This window comes from Rhopalosiphum padi, chromosome 2, assembly GCF_020882245.1.
Source record: "Rhopalosiphum padi isolate XX-2018 chromosome 2, ASM2088224v1, whole genome shotgun sequence".
Taxonomy (NCBI): Eukaryota; Metazoa; Arthropoda; class Insecta; order Hemiptera; family Aphididae; genus Rhopalosiphum; species Rhopalosiphum padi.
The window spans coordinates 58,990,540-59,012,993 of record NC_083598.1 but is presented as its reverse complement, the minus strand read 5'-3'; the positions used below and the strand labels follow the sequence as shown (position 1 = coordinate 59,012,993).

Below are 22,454 nucleotides of genomic sequence, written 5' to 3'. Positions count from 1 at the left end.
AACTCCGCGTACAACGGCAAAAGATAAACTCTGTATATTACAATAATTATTAGTTATAAATTATAATGATGAAAAATTCGATTGATCAGCATATAATTCTAGAAAAAAAAAATCATGACAAAGAATGTTTAGTAGAAAAAATTAAAGCATCATGTAAACTAAAACTTATAATATTTAAGTTAATATATAATAATCATAAATAATATTAAAAAAATGAATTTTTTTTTCTCTATCTGTCACATCTTTTGGACGTATCCGAGTTGGGTCCGAGATAACATTTATGATAAAGATAAACAATTGGGTCCGTCTATAAAAACGGTAACATACTAATTGGGTCCGACTATAAAAACGGTAACACACTAATTGGGTCCCATTATAAAAACTGTACCACCAGGCTCCTACGTAAGGCGGTTGGCCTAGGATGGCAAGCTAAGAAAACTTGTAAAAGCCCTTTCGTTTAAATTTTTACCAACCACGTGAATAATTGTATAATATTTTGTTTACTGATGTTTTTTAACATTTTATATATATATACCTAGTCATATTTTTTAAAATTTTACACTATATAATACCTACTAATATTAACATTTTAACATAGTTTACTATATATACCTAATGATATTTTTTTAAATTTTACATTATATACCTACTAATATTAACATTTTAACATTGTTTACTATAATATACCTACTGATATTTTTTTAAATTTTACACTATATACCTACTGGCTACTAATATTACCATTTTAACATTTTTACTAAACTTCAAAAAAAAAATATATAAAACCGCAAAAAAATATTTTTAATCATACCTGGGTTCTAATTTATAGATCACTGACAGTCCTAGGTCTGTAAAAATGAGAAGAGAAATGTTTTTTTCGCACGGACCCAACTAGTGTAGTACCCTAAAATATCCCGGACCCAATTCGTTTTGTACCTGAAAAACACTGGGACCTAACTAGGTTAAATAAGGGTCTTCCGGACCCAACTAGTAAACGCTGCATCTTTTGATCCCGTTGCAGACGGTTAATTGAAGTTTAACAGTATACTGTATGTCTGTCTGTCTATCTGGGTGCATGTTAACTCCACTACAAGTACCCTACCTTTTTTTAGTGTATACTCCGCCAGAAAAAAAAACCAGGTAACAGTATAAAATGTATATCTATTATACATTATTTTTAAAAAAAATATATAATTTTTATAATAATAATTATCCACAAATAATAGTTAGGTACCTACGCCAAATACATAAAAAAATATACAAAACTTAAAAATAAAAATAATTATATTGTTTTATTGTAATGTACTAATGACGTGTATAACGTCAAATAATCATAATAATCATTAAACATGGTTTTTTTTTTTATAATTTTAACTTAAAAATTTGGTTGAAATATACTTTTTTTTTTGCAAATCACTACATGGGAGCCTAACTGTTTTCGCATTGATTAGCCCCCATGCAGCATCGTTTATTGAATGATAAAGATAAGCATATAATATTATTAATATTTATAATTGTTGAGCCCTCTAGGGTACGGGAACTACCTTCCTTAGCAAGCTGGTATATATATACACATATATATATAGAACACAGCCTGAGAAGGTGAATAGAAAAAATGCAACTTAAATGGGGATACGCGGGACGTGATCAGCGTTAACCCCTTACAAATACACAGTGATACACATAAAATAAAATATATACAGCAGTTGCGTGACGATGTCTTTTCGGGACGACCTAAGTCCGCCGCTGTCTGCTAGACAACTCGTACCGAGAGAGATTCTTCTCGGACCGGCCTGAGCCAACCGCCCTACACTTCTCATACGGAGCTCTTCTTCTCGGGTCGGCCTGAGCCCGTCACCCTCGACACTCGTGTTGATATTCGCCATCAGTTGGCCACGGCGGCTTGCCTCGCCCTCTCCTCTACCTCTTTGAGCGTCAGGATCTCCACAGCCATCTTGTATAGAAGATCCTGAACGTCTCAGGATATGAATATACTATACTGTTAAGTTTCACATATTTACTTTAGAAATTTTTACGTATGTCATCGCAATGGATGTCAACATTGTCAACGTATTTAACGTGAGAAGGCCATAAGCGGAAATTTGGGGGAAATACTGGTGGGGGGGGGGGCTTAGTCACTTAACACTGTCAAAGTTTCCATTTATCCATTACAGGTAAGAAAATAAAACTGGTGATTGGTGGTTTACATATTATAGACCTTTTCATTGCCTTTTTATCTAACCGGTATTTCGGCAGAGTTTACGATCGCCTGTCTGTCTGTATTATTAACGTGTATATAATATACACAAAAATAAAACCATACACCATTATTTTGATATTTAATCTTTTATAGTCCATCGGAATAAAATCATTGGAATTGGAAATTTGAATAAAATATATAGTTTGAAACAATAATATGAGCCAAAGCAGTAAGCACAACAAATATTCAATATTGAAAGTATTGGCTAGAGGTATAAATAGACTGTGGAACAAATCGTCATTAGAACAAATATTTCTTGGAATAAATGAGTATTAGGACAATTAATGTACCTACATTTTGAATATTAATTTTATTTAATTAACTAATTGACTATGAAATGGCTATCTAGTGAAACAAAATATATAATTGATCTGTAAGACATCTGCGGTTTTTATCTAAACCTCTGGCGATCGTACACCTAGAACGGATAGTTGGCTAACCACAGTCTTGTTTGGTTAAATATGATAACAGCGTACTGTTATCATGGCAAGCAGCGGTACATGATTTGTTTACATAATTTTCGATACTTGACCGTACAGCGTTGCGTACTGCTCCGAGCACACGCATTGCTAGATTCTCCTCGAGGAAACCCTCTCTAATCTATTAGTTTCACGTCTTGAGTCTAGTCCGTTACATATATCGCAATTCTAAAGTCACCATCTGAAGATTTTTCCAGTAGACGAGGTAAGGTGTTAGTCACACGTTCCTGTTTCTGACGATGTTTTATTCTGAGGACGGTGACGGGATGACGCAAGACGTTTTCAAAGCTATATTCGTCAATGACTTTGACGGCCTCCAGAAGATCTACGCTAAACACGACCTGAGCACAGATATACTGGACGAACATGGCATGACTCCGCTGCAACACGCCGCGTATAAGGGTAACGAGCAAATCGTCCGTTGGCTGTTGAACAGGGTTAGTAAATCAGATTTTTTTTTTTTTGTTTTATCTATTCGGTGTTTACTAATCGTTTTGTTCATTGCAGGGCGCTGACGTTAATTCGGGGAAACATAAGTATCAGTACACTGCCTTGCACTTTGCTGCCCTCAGCGGCAACCCTGTTGTATGCTGTTTGCTGTTGGCCGCCGGTGCCAAAAGTGATCTGACCAATACAGTAGGACGCACAGCTTCACAAATGGGTGCTTTTGTTGGTTAGTACGCTTATTAATCGCATTCACCAGGTGTTCATGACATATATATTGTTTAAACACAGGCAATCACAACTGTGTGGCGGTAATTAGCAATTATGTACCAGAAGAAGAAGTCACTTGTTACACATTACCAGACTCAAATGAAAACGAACCAAAGTTACCTTCAGAGTTAGCCCAACCTGTTCACAAATTTATTATGATGGTATTATTATTATTCATTTTTAATATTGGCAACATCATACAATTAGATTATATTGATTGTTATGACTAATAACTATCATTGTACCATAATATCTTACAGACCAACATCCATCCAGTAAAAGTGGCTCTTGAAATACCTCCAGTTTTCCTAGTTGATGATAATGCGTCAAAAATTTACAAAGTGTTGAATTTGATGTGCGAGCGTGAAATTAATAAACAACTAGAGACTAATGAAGTGATGGCATTCAAGTTTCATTATTTAGCTAGTATTCTGATTGAAATTGCCAAACACAAGTAATTTCTTGTTTAAATAGTTAATAATATATTTTGAATTTCAAAATATTTCTCATTTAATATTTACAGTGATATAAAAAGTGAAAAACAGTCAGATCCAAAGGAATTATTCATTAAGAAAATATTGAAAAGTGAAATTTATTCGGAACAATTTCTTAAGGATTGCATTAGAATGTTTCCATTTAGGGATTGTACAATTTTCAGACAGGTAAAATTATTCTCATTTATATAATTTTGATTTTATCTTGAACTGACCACATCTTAGAATGTTCTACTAATAATAATACTTCTTACCTACAATATATTTAAGCATTAAGGGACCGCCACACCAACATTTGTTTTCTCTATCAATCTCACATAATATAGGAACAGAGATATTCCGTATTTCCTCGATTACGATTCTCTTTAGGGCAAATGCACCTATTATATATTTTATAAAGAAGAATATTGCCTGTGTTTTGACTAGATAGATTTTTAATATTTACATTTTTTTTATAAACTTAAAGATGTTTTAACTTAAAATAATTTTGATTATTATTAACTGTTAATAACTTCTTCAAAAATGAAAATATTAAAAATCTATCTAGTCAAAGCACGGGAAATGTTCATCTTTATAAAATATACAATAAGTAATATAAACTTAACCACAGTTGTAATTGTGGAAATACAGAATATCTTTATTCCTATATTATGTGAGAAATGGACAGAAAAAACTAATGTTGGTGTAGCGGATCCTTAAACAATAAATATAATGAATAAAATAGTATAATCTTAGTGACCTATTTTATAACTGTGAGCTTACTAAACTAAATCCTTCTAAGTCTACTGAGTTTTTGCACTTATGTTGAAATTAATAATCAATTAATTATTAATTTAAATCATGAATTTGTGAAGTACTAGATAAGATAACCTATCTTGTATTGATGAAATGTAGTTAATAATCCTTATTTTTTTTAATAGTGTGAGCTAAAATCTTCAACTAATTTATTTTTAAATATTTGTGATTATTTATTTGAATATACAATTTTACTATATATCTTCTGCAGCTATTCTACTAATTAATTCCAAGAACAAAAATTATTTTAACTTCTATTTTATATATATATATAATTCAACATATGATTATAGAATAATTTATATGATAAATATATTGCTATTTCATTTTAGATGGTCGCTAGTTTGACACGAGGTAAAGATGGCATGACAGCACTCAATGTTATACTGGTAATGATTGGAAATAGACGCGGTATGGGCATAGATTCATTTGGCGAAGAACGTGTATGCGGTACATGTGCTGAAAATAATGCTACCAAAAAATGTGCTAAATGCAAAGCTGTTCAATACTGTAACCGTGAGTGTCAACGTATACATTGGTTTGTTCATAAAAAAGAGTGTAACAGAGAGGCCAGTAACAATGGAGCCTCTCAAACATCTATAGACAGTTCACACGTAGCAGAAAGTTTATCTGGACTAGGGATAAATTAAATTTTACCCAATTAGTACATTATGAAATGTATATTCATTAACTATATATGTGTGTTTAAAATATTTAACGATTAATTGGCAGCATATGTTTTACGTTTTAAATTTAGACTAACGTGTATGTAAAATTACTTTAAAGTAATTTGATAACATGTGTTATAATACAATTTGTATAAACTAAGTCATTTAGAAGCTTTTGATAATGTTTTTTAACATTGTCATAAAACCCATATTATATAATAGAAGTTTGTGTGTAAAACATTTTGAACCTTTATACCTTTGTTAGATAGTGTTTTAATTTGTTTCCAATTTAATAATAAGTAATCCTATACCTGTTTTTAAAACATTTTTTCTGATTAATATTCTATTATTAAAACCTCCACTTCAATTGTTAAAATGATAAGGTCTAAATATATAATGTAATATAATCTGTTAGATGATTGATAAAATATTGTATGCTATTTTGTGTTTGTCAATTAGATATGAAATATAATATTACTCATTACTTAAAAGTATTAATTTTATAATAAATAATATTATATTATTTAATTATACAAACACAACTACAAAAGCCATAAAATTTAAATTACCAATGACAAATATAGATTAATATTATAATAATTGTATGATTTACTAAAAATTATCTTATGTCTATTAATTCATGTATACAAATTGTATAAAAAATCTACAATGAACTCCAAACATCAATTGTAAAGAGATATTTTTAACACTACAACTGTTTAGTATTTATAAAACACAAAAACAAAATCTTTAATGCAAATATTTTTATTTTAATAAAATATGTTAAAAAGAAAAAAGTGCATAAAGTAACAACAATTATAATAGTATTACGATTTGCTGCAAGCAAATTTTCTGATCAAACAATTATTATATTTCCAAAATGTGACCCTATAGTAGTTGATATATTATCCACACACATAAAAAAGTTGGGATCGATAAATTTAAAAACCGTTGATTCTGTAGTCATTTACGTTCATTGATTTTGTTGGATAAACACTGAGATTGCTTCTTTTATGGTGGTGTTTAGCGTCATAGACTTGGATACGAGCGGTTCGTTTGTTAATGGGCTACTAAATTTGCCTCGGCGGAACCATGACATCATGGCCGATCTATCGTAAGTATGTCCGTCTATCCAGAAAAAAATCAATAGTTAAATTTTTTTACGCTTCTTAAAGACCTTATAAACTAGTTTATAATGTGGTTTTCAAAAGGTCTATATCTACGAACTACAACCAATAGAAGAATCAAGAAACGAGTTAATTTTCTTTTTTTTTTCTGTTACCGCTTCATCTGTCTTAATCATCAAGTATAAAAGAAGAATAGAGAGGTCGTTATTCAAATCCTTTTTTTATGTACCTAGTAGGTACTACCTACATACCTTTGCAAACTCTTCAAGCACGAAACTGGGAACTAGAGTTAAACCTCGGATTGTATACCTGAACATATCACGGGATCTCTGAAGATCTGCTGTGTTATAGGACAGATGAACTCGTCGGGTATGTCTGTCGACGACGATAGTTTTGACAATGCCACTTCCAAATCTCGTCTGTCGTCATCTGCGGACGAAACAAATTGTTTTTTTTTTTTTACTGTGTCCCGCCGTTACATGTGCAGTTGACCCGATAGGCGAATACACGTAGTAATAAAATTCGGGTACTCTTATGTCATCGGCGTAATTTATTATATTACACGTTTAGATATACATGAAAAATTGTTCAAATTAAACAAAAATCAGTTATATGAAAATTTGGCACATACTTTTTTATCTATGTTTTTCATTTTTTTTTTTTTAAATCAACCACACCGCAGAGTAGAGTACTGAGCAATAATAATTGTAATTATTATTATTATAATTCGAACGATATAATGGTATAATATGAGTAATATATGACATTATAGTATTGTATTTAGTATTTACACACGTCTTACCGGACATGCCGTTCAATCGCGATCTGTGTGCTTCCAATGACGCCTATCAACCAAAAACAAAAATATACGATCGTTTTATAAATAACATGGCCAAATGGCCAATACCTACATGCTATGACGGTCAAACTAATTTGAACTATCTACAATCTACGTAAATAGTAAAGGTAACGTTAAACATACTATAATAATATAAAAAATAAAGTAAATTAATATCATAATTTCATATAATATAATATACTATATAGATACCTAAAGTGATTGACAAATAATACTTATAATTTACATTCATTCGTATGTGCAGACTGTCAACCGGTACGTTTGGGGTGAGTGTTCATTGTGCTGTTTACTGTGTTATTATAAATATTATATCGTGAAAGGTTAATATTTTGCGGATTATTACTGTAGTTACCTACCGACTTCCTAATTGACGTTGCGTCTTCGTCGTCCAACGGTAAATTCCACAGAAACATAGCTTTATCCAACGACCCTACAATGTTGTTAACTCCGAATTAGTACGCATTTCATTAACTTTTACAGAGTGTCATGAATCATGACAATATCGTGAGTTACCCATTTGGGCCAAAAAAAACTAATTGATTTTGGGTATAGCCCATTTGCGCCAAATTTACCTGTTTAAACATTTTACATTAAATAGTTGGTTAATTCGTAATTTAAAAGACTTCGTTTCTGTAACGTATAATAAAGTTATTTTTATAAGTCTGTCAATAGTAGTATTAAAAATAAACCTAACCCCAAAAATAATTCACAAGTTAAAAAAGATTAAAAACTACTTTAAAAGCAATAGAAAATTATAAATTGTTATTGATTATTATTTTTAAAATTGACTATGATTTAAATAAAATTCTAACTATTGTTTATTATTTGAGAAAAAATATATTTTTTTATTATAATTATACCAGGTGAATTTGGCGCAAATGGGCGGTTGGAAAAAACATACCTTTTTTATTTTGGCGCAAATGGGTGATGCCCACAATATCAATAAATAAACATGTAATTTTAAAATGCTCAATATCCGACGTTCATATTGGTATAGGTATTGCTTTCTAGCTGTGTTTGCACAGTCGCACACAATATATCGACCGTATTGAAATGTAAATAAATAATATTTTAACAATATGCGCATATACACTAGCTGAAGTAAGTAGTGTGTTTATTTATTAAACTATATTATATTTAATTATATACTTAGTTCTTATTATGATATTAGCATAATAGCAATATAATAAATAAATATATATATAAAAAAAGATTGTTCAAATTCATTTTGAAAAACCAAACGACTAAGTACTTAGGTATATTAAATTATTATAATTGTTGTTATAATAACCTGTAGCTAGTATTTTATTATTTGACGAAAATGAGCAACAAGTGAGAATAGCATCTTTAGGATCGATAACATGCAGACAATCTCCAGTTTTCTAAAAAAAAATTAATAAACATTTTAATACTTGTAGGTACGTTAAAAATATGAGCAATTCTCATTATAGTAGGTAACGCAAATAGAATAAATATTCAAGATAAGCCGCAGCCCCCAGAATGTTTTTTAATAATGTTCATCAACGAAATACTTATTATATTGAATTTATATTTTTTGAGGGAGCTTCTAGGAGTTTTTTGGGGATAGGGGAACTCCAAATTCACCATTAAATGAACACCTACAATCTACATATTTTACAACAATATTGACAAGAAATTAAGTTGTCTTTACTTTATAGTTTATAATTACAGATGATTGTCAATTAATACGAACTATAATGCGACCACCAATAGTTATTGATTTAATAATCGATAAAACATTTTTTTTAACATAAATAACAGTTTTGAAATTTGTCAAAACATATAATTACCCAAATACTTACTCTCTGTGTATTTACGTATAACTTATATATACGCCTTTTTGACACTCCGAATTTCAAGTATAGCTAAAATTAAAACTTGTGGGAGATGAAAGATTAATATGACCTAATTGATAACAATTTATTATTGTTTGTGCCAAATAAACTTGTTAAGTTGTTAATACAAATCAAATGACATACACATACCTACACTTTCACTAGTTTCACTTATTCTACACGACAAATCAATTATTATAATTATATTAAATTGTGTTTTTTCCATTTATCTACCGTTTGCCATATTCGAGCTGTCTTATCCAACGATGTAGACGCCAAGAACGTGGTTATGTGCCGTGGGAACTTAACACACGTGATGTCGCTACCGTGACCAACAAACTTCATTTTAAAGTCGATTCGGTCATTCATTAGCCTCCATATTTTTACCACAGCATCGCTGCCGCCCGTTAACATCAATATCGAATGTGATTTTCTAGATGGATCTGCGATATCAACCCAATTAATAAATAATAATATATATTATTATATTGTATAACAGCTAAATACTATGAAGAGAACTAAAAGCACGTCGTATTTGCGAAGATTTTAATTTCCACGATTATTATAATATATTTGGATATATCAATCAGGCATTTTAAAAATTTAAAAGTTTTAGAAATTGGAAAAATGAGAAAATAATTATTTTTAATAATAGGTACTAAATTACAAATTAGCTGGTATCAAAAACAATTAAATCAAAAATGTGCATGCAAATTATATGTAGGTACTAGATTCTGTAAAGCTAACACGAATTATTTAATAATATTAATTTTTTAAATGTGATATCAAAAAGATATATTATAATATTATACATTATTATAGATTACAGAATTAATATTATAGTGATCACTATAATATGTATAATAATATTACTCGTGGGTATACTAATATATACTATTAAATAGTATTTAAGCACAATTTTATTATTTGCCCACTTTTTCTTTTTTTTCAGATATTTAACTTATTATCAATAAATTTAAAACTAAAATCACGCAAAAGTTAAAATATGTAAATATTTATTCTTATAGTTCCATGAATAATATTGAGAGTAATGTAGGTACTGTAACTATTAACTAATTTAACTATAATTATTATTTATGCAATAAAACTTATACTCTTGATCACGAAATGGGCGCTGGTTATTCCGATTTCGTGCGCTTTGTCCTGGACGATTATACTCGTCTCGGATATTATGTGCTTTTTAGGATGAACTGACCAAATTCGGAAATGTCCTTCCACACAACCGGACATTAAATAACGAGAATCCGGACTGAACGAAACACAAGTGACGTCTTCGTCATTCCCGCACAACTTCCTAAAATCGTTTCTATATTATAATAATACATAATAGTGTTGAAATAATGTAATTAATAATGTTTATACTACAAAGTGATACTTTTATCATTAAACAGAAAATTTGTGTATTTTTTTATGCAATCTGAACTCTGAAATTAAAATAACACAACTGTACTTGAAAAATTATGTATTTTTACTAGTTCTTATCAAAATAAATGTTTAAGTTTATCAGTTTTAAATTACATAATAATAACATACTGACATTTTTACTTTCACACTTCATTGCAGAATATTTTTCTGAGAATTTCGATGTTTAAAAATATCTTTAAAAAAAAAATCTTAAAACTATATAATTAACTACTTGTTGGATTAGATTATGTTATTAAGGTGATTCGAACAGAATATAAAAATTAGAACAAGACAAACACGAACAAATTAGAAAACAAGACGTCGTTTATTATATACAAGTACGGGGAGTCAAAACTATCAGTTCACCTTACCAGTGATTTAAAAACCATCATATACGTACGCAACAAGTTGTAATGTTTCGATTTTCCACACGAATACGATTTCGTTGTTGCAAGCGACCGCGATCAATTCGGAGTTGCCAGAAAATGAACAGGATCGGGCCCCGCCATACTCAGTATGTAATGAACCTTTCTGTTTTAGAGTCTATAATTCGATTTGCAATAATGTCCAATAAGTCGTATAATTTGAGTATTTTCCATTGCGACAATGAATCGGTTCAAAGCTATATTCAGAGTAATACACCAAAAGTGTTCATGCATCTACCTTTTTTTCATTTAATAATGAATTTATATTATTTATAAAAATTCTGATTATTGAAGTCTTCAAATAAATTTACTTGAAGATCATATTTTTTAATTCTTGAAATTTTCTGTAAGTACTACTAAAGAGATGTGTCCTGTGATGATACAAATTTATCCAAAAGAAAATCCCCCCTCCATTATATTTATACTGTAAATTATTTAATTATTTTTTTTTTTAAATCTGATGTACCTAATTCAAAATTTGAAATAATAGTTTCTCAATTATTGAAAATATGTTTAAACTAAGGATATTAGTCCTTAAAAATATTTTTTAAAAACTAAAATATACATAGAAGTAATATTGGATCTAGTTGTGTTTATTATCCATGGACCATTTTGAGTTTTAACAAACAACATATACATAACGATGGATTGATATAATAATATTAATAGCTACAATTTTTAAATCATCATATTTACCAAATTATTATTTTTTAAGTCTATATAATATACCTATAAATTATCCTTAGTACCTACATGGCTACATAATGTTAAATAACTCAAAAATGTTCAAAAAGAAAGGGTTCATTTGAAAAACAAAAGTTTGTATCTTCATGGACCATGGAACACTTTTTAAGTATTACAAAAAACCTCAATAACTTAAAAATATGGTATGATTAAATACTGCAAAAATTAGATTAAAAAAAACTACATTTTTAAAGAATAAAATAGGGTTTGCATTTATGGTGAATCCTCTGTGTATGAATATTGTAAATCATTACATTAAGATCCCAAATAACAGTCATTCCATCCAACGAACAGGACGCCATGTACGACGAGCATGGAGAGATGATCATCTGTTGTACCGAATAATGGTGAGCATACAGCGGCGAGTCTTTGCACTCTTCAATATGTTCGCTTTTGTCAACATTCCAAACCCTGATGGTCTTGTCGCTAAAAAGAATTGAAATAAATTAAGACACAGCGGATAATATTTTAAAATCTATTAACGATTGCTGTTACCCGCCGGCCGCTACAAGGTATTTACATTCGTTGCTAAAATCACACGAGTTTACAGCATTCGTAAACATTACTTTTTTCCTAAAGGTCACTTCTATTTGAATGTCTCTTCTGATGTTAACTGCAGATTTTAAGTCCTAAAACCAATATTACATATTTAATTAATTAATATTTACTCTACATATACATACAGTGGCGGATCCAGAAATTCATCCGGGGGGGGAGGGAATTAAAATATATCCATCAGATACTATTCATACATACTTAATAACATACTTATTAATATAAATATGAATTACCTACTTATATTATTTACTTATTATAATATTCACCATTTAGAATTTATTCTTTCAAACTGGTATCAATGACAACATTTTTATACTTTTATAAATTTATAAAATTTAAATATAATAAGCTCAAGGGGGGTATTTACCCTTTTACCCCTCCCTTGGATCCGCCACTGCATACATACATCATATTACGCCTTAAGTATAATATGTTATTATTTATAATTATATATTATTATTAATATGTAGTAAAATAACACTCACTTCTGACGAGTCGTGTAATTTTACGTTTAAATCTAAATGGCCTTTCACGTCCCAAATAATTACAGACTTGTCGTTGGACCCTAAAAAACGTAACGTACAAAATATGCGGACAAATAAAACGAAATATCTACGCGTTACAATTTGTTTTAAATATTTGATTTATTGCTATAATATGTGCATATTTTTAAGTTCCTATATATTATATTTTGTACATACAGTACGAGTACAAATTACAATATTATGCAGGGCATGTATGTTCACGAAAATTCGTCCAAATTATGTGAATCCGTGAGCGCGAATGTTGTATTATAACAAGTTATAGAATCGTTGGCAATTTACCAGTTGCAAACAGTAAACCGTCTTGAGAGAATCCACAAGTGTTAACATAACGGGTGTGTCCTTCCAACACTTGTAATGCCACTGCATTGTTTGACTCGACCATCTTAAGACAATAATAAAAATAACAAGTCTAACCATATAATATTATAATATGATTACATTTTCGTATAAAAAATAATACTATGATTCGTTCTGGGAGACTGCTAGCCACTTATAAAGGACGTCACACTCGCATGACCTGTTGCAAATGTACAACATAGCACATTTTCGATCATTAGAACGAATTGTATGTTGTAATCATTAATATTAGAGTAAATGGACCTATATCATAAGACTTAAAGTTGAGAAAATTATCAGTGTTTGTAAGTCAGTTTTTGCGATATTTTATTTTTAAACGGGTTATAAGCATTTTTATACTTCAATGTTTTATATTCCTTAACTCACTTAAAAATTACGATTTCGTAAAAATCCGATATATAAACACATATAATATTCTTTTAACCTTGAAATTTGATATCAGATATACTGTTATATTGAATCTAATAAATAATAACACGAAATTGATTCTATTGAACGTACATTACTATATTTTACCTATGCGTTTACACGATGATAACGGAACATGTGGATGATATAGCGTTCTCGACGCATGTAAAAATATTTTCTAATATTTTAATTGTAATTACGTCAACTAGCAATTATTGAAAAACAATAATATATAAAATAATATATTGATTAATTTATTCAACAATTAATGTATCCTTTCAAAAACCCACAATTTGACTCCCAGATTACCTACGATTTAATTTGAAATCAGATTCTCGGTATGATTCACAACAATAATTTGAAAATAACGAATAGAAATTGTGTGTCCAGTGGCCATAGATTCCGTAGACCGATTATAATAGTTATACTAAAAAAAAAATTGGAACTGTTTTGTCACACCACCACCGCTGATTATATTAATTATTATGCTGGTATAATGCCTATGTTTAACTGCGATATAAAAATTATAAATAATAATAATTTATTATACCTATTATACATTATTTTAACCATAGGCCACAATCTTGGTTAAACGGCGGAGATATTTTTTTGTTACTCTGTTTTTAACTGTAGTTCATTAATTACCTACAACACACATATTATTTTAAAATCATTATATTCTTGAGCTTTGCTGAGCTTGATTTATTTTACTGATTTTTACAATTTTACAAGACTAAAGGATGCAGAAATATCGATTATTACCAATCGGTTAATTATTTGAGTACTACAAGAACGCAATTTTCGTCCCCGCTATATTTGTAGACACGATATGTTATAATATATTTAGATATATTTTGCTCCCTCCCCCCTTCAAAAAAAAACTCCAAGATATATCACTGCGTATATTCGTTACCCGCCAAATCCTTGTAGTCTTATCCATCGATGTGGTCGCAAAAAGCGTGGCGTCACCGCCGCAAAAACACACACTCGTCACCGTTGATGAATGTCCTTTCAGTGACTGAACCATTTCGACAGCACACTGATGAGAACTTGTGTTTTTCTTCCATAGAGTCAGTTGCCAAATTTTAACCAAGTTGTCGTTACCGCACGTCAGCGCGCTGTACACTTTACCCTTATCTGCAACGACGAGAAAAATAAACGCGTGAAAATTTAAAAATAAAATACGACGAACACATAAATATATAGACACTTGGATAGTTGAATAATTGTGTAGTATTTATATTATAATTATAAACTATAAATTATAATATTAGTAAATATCAGGACTATGTTATGTAGTTGAAATGTTTACACTTAAATTTTAAACAAATATATTTTACATAAAAAATGTGTAGAATAATATACAGATATTAAGTTTTTCTGATTTACTCTCAGATTGCTAATTATTAAATAGTGAATAAATAAATACATCTTTAACTATCGTTAAAGTATGTATAAAAGTAATCGCAATAATTGCTTTAGGTATAAATTAATATAAAATAATATGATATAATTAAATTTATTGGTCTTACAGTAGGTAAATCATCATAAAATATTATAATATATTATGTATATAATACTAATTATTATTATACTAATAAATGTTTATAATATTAAATTGGATTAATTATACAATTAATTTTATAAACTAAGTTAATGTATAAAATTAATTTTTTCGTTTTAATATATTATATTGAAAAATGTCTAGGTTATATTATAAACAATCACTATAAATTGTAAAGAAATTAATTATTAACTATAAAATAAATTATTTAAAATTGAAGGGATAAACCAATGAAAAATGTTCAACTAAACCCTGCATTACAACATCTTAAATAATAACGCATCCGAATCCTATTCTGTGAAAATAAACAGCTATAGCCATATTATCACACATTTAATAATACCTATGATAAATATAGTGCAGCGTATTTCAATTTCAAATACCACGAGTCCGTGAAATGTGCATACAATAAACGCATATATTATTATTAAAATCTGCTACGTCATACCTTTTTAAATGTATATTATATAGCATAGCGAAAAATTCTATGTCTTATATTAAAATAATGTAACTATTTGGACGTTAATTTATTTTTCTTAACTACTTATAGATACCTATTATGACATGTCACTCACTTGTTATTGCAGTGACAGTTGATATGTCGGCAGAATTTACACCCATATCGTGGCAGTCATATAATACATATAAAGGAGTAGATTTTCCACAAGTATCGGTCAACTCGGAGACTGGCCACACTTTGGCTACCCCCGTTGTGTCGCCCGTCAACATTATTCTGGAGTCCGTAGAACAACATACCATCGATATAGCCTCTTCGTGCGCTGTAATTGTCCTATAAATAAGAAAAATCCGTTATAATAGTATGTGCGAATGAAAAATTATGTTTTTATAAAGACTTCAAATTTTATGAACAGAATATTAATAATTTTCGTAATAATAAGTGTGTATTATGTTAAATCGATCATTATTAATTGTAATAAATCACAACAGATAATAATAATAGCTGCATTGATATATATTGGAAATAGATACCACAAACGATAAATAATAATCGTTAAACTATTAAATCTTTAAATATATTATGTTACTTCGAATTTAACATTTTGTGCTTTAATTAATGAACTTGCCAAGGCGATATATAGTGGTATTTAAACTACTAAAAGTACTTTCCATAATCCATATTTTGATCTATGATATTATTATGAACACATGTAAATTTCAATGAATAGAAAAACAATAGTTAATATTATATTATCATGTACACATATCCCTTATTGTTAATTTTTAATTATTGTTTAATAAACGTATAGTATAATAGATATTTAAATATAATACAGAACCGCTTCAACTAATTCAAGTAAATTAAAAATGTTCAGTTTACTTGACAAATTACTAATTATGGTCTTACTAATATCATAGATTTTTAAGCCAAAATTAGCTTCTTAATAAATTTTTAAATTGGTAGTTTAAATCAGACTATATTATAGTATATAAATCAATGTATGTCCAGCCACTAGCCAGTAAATATAATTTTGGTATTTAGTTATTAGTTTATTTTGGTTATTATAATAATAATAGTAGTTAATATTATTAACAACAATGTACCTAAATTGCCTATACAACACGCCTTTTAACGATTATAGCACTGGCGTTAGTTATGTAATTCTATAATACCATAGAAACAAGTAACAACCAGCTCTATACTAGTTTATAATATATAATCATTAATCATTGATCAGTACTTTAAAACAATTATTAATGCAATTTTGTTAAAAAAAAAAAAACTCTTTCACAACATTTATAAATTAACAAAACTAGTAGTTGCCATTTATATTTAATTATAATTATTAAATTAACAAAATATACAACTTATACCTTGAAATTAAATTAAATTAATCAATTTATAATTAATTAGAAATTTAACTGTGTACTGCATGAGAATATTACTCGATTAAAACTTTTATTTTCATGTTTTTATTGTTGGTGCACTTGTTCAACAATGTTATAGCATCATTAAAATTAAATAATTAATTAAAATATTTATTTTAAACACGATCTCATGATATTCCATCATAAATTATAATATAACGAACAGTATATATACCTGACTAGTACTCGTCTAAACATGTCCCACACGCATATGGTCCCGTCGTCACCAGCAGATACAAAATATTTATAATTCGCCACAAAACACGACGATCTTATACCACCGCAACTGTTTTGAACAAATGTGTGCACAACTCGCCCGGTCTAAAATTTATATTTTATAATATATATATTAGTGGTATGTTTAGTTCCTAATAGTTAACATTGAATGTATATTATGTAATATGAACACATCAATAAGTTAAGTCATAGACTAATGAACATCATACTCTTTTGATAATATTATAAAGCTCAAAAGTTGAAACTCTGATATTTATATAAGCTTATGTAAGTTACATATTATAGTATACTCAAACAAACAACCCAAATTCAAAATACCATAAAATATTTACAATCAGCGAATGTCATAAACTCATAAATAAATACTAAACGTATATAAATACACATAATGATTGTATGAGATATTACAAATTCGATAAATAAGTTATTAAAATAAAAAGTCGATAATCATTAGAATGTATGTAAACTATTTATTTGAAGTTAAGTTAAACTAAAAAATGAATTACTCAAAATAATAATTATATGATTATTTAGACTTTATAGGTACAGTAATTACTAATCATTTTCAAAAAAAATCTGCAACTAAACGGATTGTCCAAGCAGGCATTGATTTACGGACGAAACTAAAATGTTAATTGGTAATAATTCTAATATATATAGAATGTAGATATAAAAATAGCAAATATTGAAAAACTGCGTTAAATAAAAATATTTAAAAGCAACTAATGAATTTTACCATTTAAAAGATGATATAAAACATTCAAAGACATACATGTCTCGAACGTTAATGAAACTTGGTAATAATTAGTTTTAAATTATATATATATACTCCTGTATTATAAAAAATAATTACTTTTTGTATAATGATTTATTAAATACCATTTATACATACTACCATAATGAACAAAATTGTATATTATGTTACAGCTTTAATGACATAATATTATACAGTATTTAATGTAATATAATAAATATGAAATAATGATCTAAAATTTAAAAATATAATCAGATAAATATTACACGAAAATATATTTTATAAGCTTAAAATTGAATCAGTTATTACAATCTATCATTGAAAACATAAGATTATAGATGTATAATAATATATATTAGACATGAATTTAAATAGCATCTCACACTCACACAATATTAATAAATTTAATTAAAAACATCAAAGATTATTATTTGTACGTATCTGCTCCTGCACATTATATGCTTGTAAGATGTATAAGCATTTATATTTATGAGATCAAAATAATATGATGTACAATAAACATAGCATATAAAATAAATTTTATTAGATAGCTTCGTTGTGTTATTGTAGTTTATTAAAATTTACAATGTATACCGTATATGTTTATTTGTATAGAATATGTGTGTTTGTGACAATCATTAGCGGAACTAAAAAAAAACAACTCTATAAGGAGAAAGCCAATAATTCTTATGTGTTCAAATATTGGCAGCAAATTGGATGTTGTACGATAAGGATACATTTCTGTAGACGTGATCAAAATATTTTATAACTAGATTTTATTGAACCGATAAATTATGAAAAAATATATAACATTATACCGCAGTCGGTTTGGATTTAAAATTCAAGTCAAAACTCAATTTTTAAAATATTCACATGCAACGATGACGATATAGGAAACATCAGATATCACATAATATTATATAATGTTTATAAGTCACAGACAAACTACAGTTAGATTATAGAAATATTAACTCTGATAAAATCGATGATCGGCACAATTTATAAAACAATCGTACAATTAGGTAATATTAGAAAATATTATTCTATCAAGAAAGGGGTGGGAATGGTACACATATATTCTTATTACTGTTTGGTCGTTTAGGAAATCCTCACAGCATGTATAGTTTCGGTACGTTTATTTCAAGCTTTCACAAGCCTCGCCGCGGCTGTAGAAATAAAATGATAATGTACACCCTTACCTCGACATCGCACAGCGTAGTGCTACCATCTAAGGACGACGTAGCCAAGATGTTAGCATCTCCATCGAATTGTACACCAGTCACCATGTACTTATGGTGGGTGAGTGGCGAATATGATTTTTCTTCGAAACCGTGGCCTGACCGCCATTCCCACACGCTCACCGTCCGGTCACTGCGGCAACAATAATCGCGATATATTTTGTCAATTATTTGTGACAAAATTAAACAAACAAAACACGACAATATGATAACAATGGTTATATTATTACTATTGATAATATACGAGTAGTTTAAACTCATATATTAAGCACTAAACACTCGTTGCTTGTAGGCATCAATTTCTGTAATCTAAATTGCAGGCGTAGCTGTAACATTAATCACGCTCTTCTACTTAAAAAGCGGTGATCACGTTTAAGTAAAATATGTCTCAAGAATAAAAATACGCCTTATTTATAAAATGTCTAAATATTAAACGTGATGTAAAAGATATGTGCGTTCGCAGGCTCATTACAATCAAGGCAATACGACATATAGATCTTTTATAAATGAAAACTGATAACTATATCAATAGTTCAATCATTTGACGTCTTGAAAAAGAAAATAGAATTGTCGAAGAGCTCTATAACGACATCACGAACCAATACGTTTACATATGGTCTGTGGCAAGGTCTATATAATAGAATACTGATCGGTATTATAATTTATAGTCAATAAACGCACTCATGTTTTATAGTGTTTAATTGATTTAGGCTAAAAGATAAGTTGTTATTTATGTATACTTGTTGTCTGGTGGTTAAGCATGGCATATTAATATAATTTATTATTGTTCATAGTTACGTGGTTTAAAATGTCCAGCCGATTCTTCTAAAGAAAATTATCTATAACACTTGAAATTATCATGAACAAAAAATGTTTGAATTCTAAAATATATAATGACTTAACTATAATATATCTTCAATATTTTTATAAAACTTTTATTGGAGGTTAATTTATTTGGATATTTTTGTTTTTACTTTACAGTTCTTCAGTCAATGTATATCAAGAATTAGGTTAGGTTAACAAAACCTTTACAAATTAATTTTTAAGTAAATTATTTTCTGAATTTCTCATTCAACTCAATGAAATTTTCTTATTAGTATTACAGAATATTGAATAATATTAACTTTAAGAGACTAAATACTAAATAGTATAGGTAGTAGGCCGAATATTTAACGAAATTAATAAATTATAATAAACTAAAAATATATCTTCAAATAAGTATCTAAGAAATTACTATCCTCTTACCCACCCCTTGCGTATAAAATAAATCATAACAAATATTAAATAACAGCATTTGGAAAGACGATGGGGAGCACCTATACGACAACAAATAACGGCTTTACCTTGAACCGACGGCCAGATGAAATCGTTTGGAAAAACAACATTTGGTCACGTCACTGGCGTGTTTGTGAATGGTCTGGATACGTTTGATGGCAACAGGAACGTCCAAGGCGCAGGTGGTGGCGACCGAGGACATGACGGCGTGGCGCAAAGGCCGTGACTGCACTAACGCGGAAAAATGTTATACAAAAAACACGTAGGTAAAATGTATAGAAATACATTATATTAAAGTAGTATATATATATATATATCTATATAAGTAGGTATGGAGTGTCTGCTGCAGGTCGGCGGCGCATCGTTGTTATATGTTTATAACGATATAGCGTACGTGCCAGTGCGACACTCACGCGATTATCTGCTACAGAATGTCATAATATATACAATTATTCGATTGATATATATTATACTGACATTTATTATTAATTCCTACTTTCTTGCTTATTTTCATAGGTTAAATATATATATATATATATATATATATATATATACATAACAATATAACATAACACCACTGACCGCGGTTGACATATAAATTAGGTACAACAAGACGCGAATAAATATCGATGATCTAGACTCTAGTGTTTAAGGTGTAACTGGAATATTTTGAAATACAATTTTAGTGTGAAATTATCTATCTAGATGCACTTTGCTATAATTTAATACTACCGTGTACTATTTCAGTGGAAAATATTATTTTTAGGCAATTATTTCAAGTTAGGTTATAAATCATAAATTATGACAACTTTTTTTTTCAGTAAAAAATTTATTTTACAAGACATAAAAATCCATATTTTTGATAGGCGGGTCCTCCATAATCTAATCAAGTATGAAAACTGTCTATCACACAGCTGTACTATTGTTATCATATTTGTCAATATAGGTTAACATTTTTCTATAATACATAAACATATTTTTAGCACTTATTTGTGTTTACCCCTTGTCGAGCCAGTAAACAATAACTATATAGTACACACACACACATATACGTGATATGATTTATTTATTTAGTTTAATGGAGTCCATACCAATACCAACTATAAAATATTACTAAGCCTGCCACTAAAATAAGTAAAATTTCATGTTCATGATTTATCTCTAAATCGCTTGACAAAACTATCAGGTATTTATGCCTATAGCTACGACTGAGCATAATTTTCTCGCCATCCCTAGCTACTAGCTAGTAATTAACCTATTTATATTCCTATGTATTATAGGTACTATCATGCCAATCTACACCATAATAAATTAAATTAAATTATTTATTTTATGAAGGTATAACATATTATTATATACTTTTTTAATATTATAATAATACAAATATATTTTAAATATAATAATAACAGCTATATTTTGTCATTGTGGTTAATACTTCAATACATAGACGTATAGTTTTCTTTATTAGTGTTAATAATTATTACTATTACAGGTAAACACTTTTTTCCAATTTATTTTATTAAAAACTAAAAAAAATGACTAAATGTAGACATCACACAAATATAATCTTCTAATATGCATTTATTTTTTGTTTAGATACGCCTTATTATCATACTTTTATTTAAAACTTTTATTGGGAATTAGTTCTTTTGAATAAACAAATAAAAAAAAAAAATCAACCTCTCTAAAATTAGAAGCATTACAAAAATAAACAAAATCTAAAATATTTATACATATTTTTATCAAGTACCTAAGTCAATTTTCTATAGCTTTCATTGTAATTAT

At 28.5% G+C, this 22,454-nt stretch overlaps 2 protein-coding genes across 10 annotated transcripts; one reads left to right on the top strand and one right to left on the bottom strand.

Moving 5' to 3' along the window:
- The first annotated feature begins 2,768 nt into the window (after positions 1-2,768).
- LOC132920967 (ankyrin repeat and MYND domain-containing protein 2) lies at positions 2,769-5,901 on the top strand. The gene is made up of 6 exons (XM_060983736.1): positions 2,769-3,176; positions 3,247-3,412; positions 3,475-3,614; positions 3,714-3,907; positions 3,977-4,115; positions 5,075-5,901. The coding sequence occupies exons 1-6, from the start codon at positions 2,979-2,981 to the stop codon at positions 5,390-5,392; spliced, it is 1,155 nt and encodes a 384-aa protein (XP_060839719.1). The 5' UTR covers positions 2,769-2,978; the 3' UTR covers positions 5,393-5,901.
- Positions 5,902-6,159: 258 nt separating this feature from the next.
- Positions 6,160-20,891, bottom strand: LOC132920966 (WD repeat, SAM and U-box domain-containing protein 1-like). Of its 9 annotated transcripts, none has more exons than XM_060983730.1 (17): positions 20,738-20,891; positions 19,356-19,527; positions 17,341-17,486; positions 15,854-16,068; positions 14,628-14,851; positions 13,229-13,331; positions 12,890-12,969; positions 12,342-12,475; positions 12,101-12,272; positions 11,078-11,220; positions 10,368-10,567; positions 9,487-9,695; positions 8,688-8,778; positions 7,753-7,826; positions 7,340-7,382; positions 6,847-6,966; positions 6,160-6,538 (listed from the first exon to the last, which is right to left on the bottom strand). In XM_060983730.1, the coding sequence occupies exons 1-17, from the start codon at positions 20,869-20,871 to the stop codon at positions 6,384-6,386; spliced, it is 2,415 nt and encodes an 804-aa protein (XP_060839713.1). In that variant the 5' UTR covers positions 20,872-20,891; the 3' UTR covers positions 6,160-6,383. The 9 variants fall into 9 exon arrangements, 6 of the variants coding, with proteins under 6 accessions (XP_060839713.1, XP_060839714.1, XP_060839716.1 ...); XM_060983732.1 differs by having other exon boundaries at positions 6,420-6,538; positions 6,789-6,966; XM_060983731.1 differs by lacking the exon at positions 7,340-7,382 and having other exon boundaries at positions 7,749-7,826.
- Between the last annotated feature and the right edge of the window lie 1,563 nt (positions 20,892-22,454).

Coding starts and splice junctions, on each gene's coding strand:
- LOC132920967 (XM_060983736.1), top strand. CDS start 2,979: ATGTTTTATTCTGAGGACGGTGACGGGATGACGCAAGACGTTTTCAAA. Junction 3,908..3,976: donor ATTGAAATTGCCAAACACAA/GTAATTTCTTGT, acceptor TAATATTTACAG/TGATATAAAAAGTGAAAAAC. Junction 4,116..5,074: donor ATTGTACAATTTTCAGACAG/GTAAAATTATTC, acceptor ATTTCATTTTAG/ATGGTCGCTAGTTTGACACG.
- LOC132920966 (XM_060983730.1), bottom strand. CDS start 20,871: ATGTCCTCGGTCGCCACCACCTGCGCCTTGGACGTTCCTGTTGCCATC. Junction 16,069..17,340: donor TTTAGACGAGTACTAGTCAG/GTATATATACTG, acceptor TCTTATTTATAG/GACAATTACAGCGCACGAAG. Junction 12,476..12,889: donor AATTACACGACTCGTCAGAA/GTGAGTGTTATT, acceptor TATTGGTTTTAG/GACTTAAAATCTGCAGTTAA.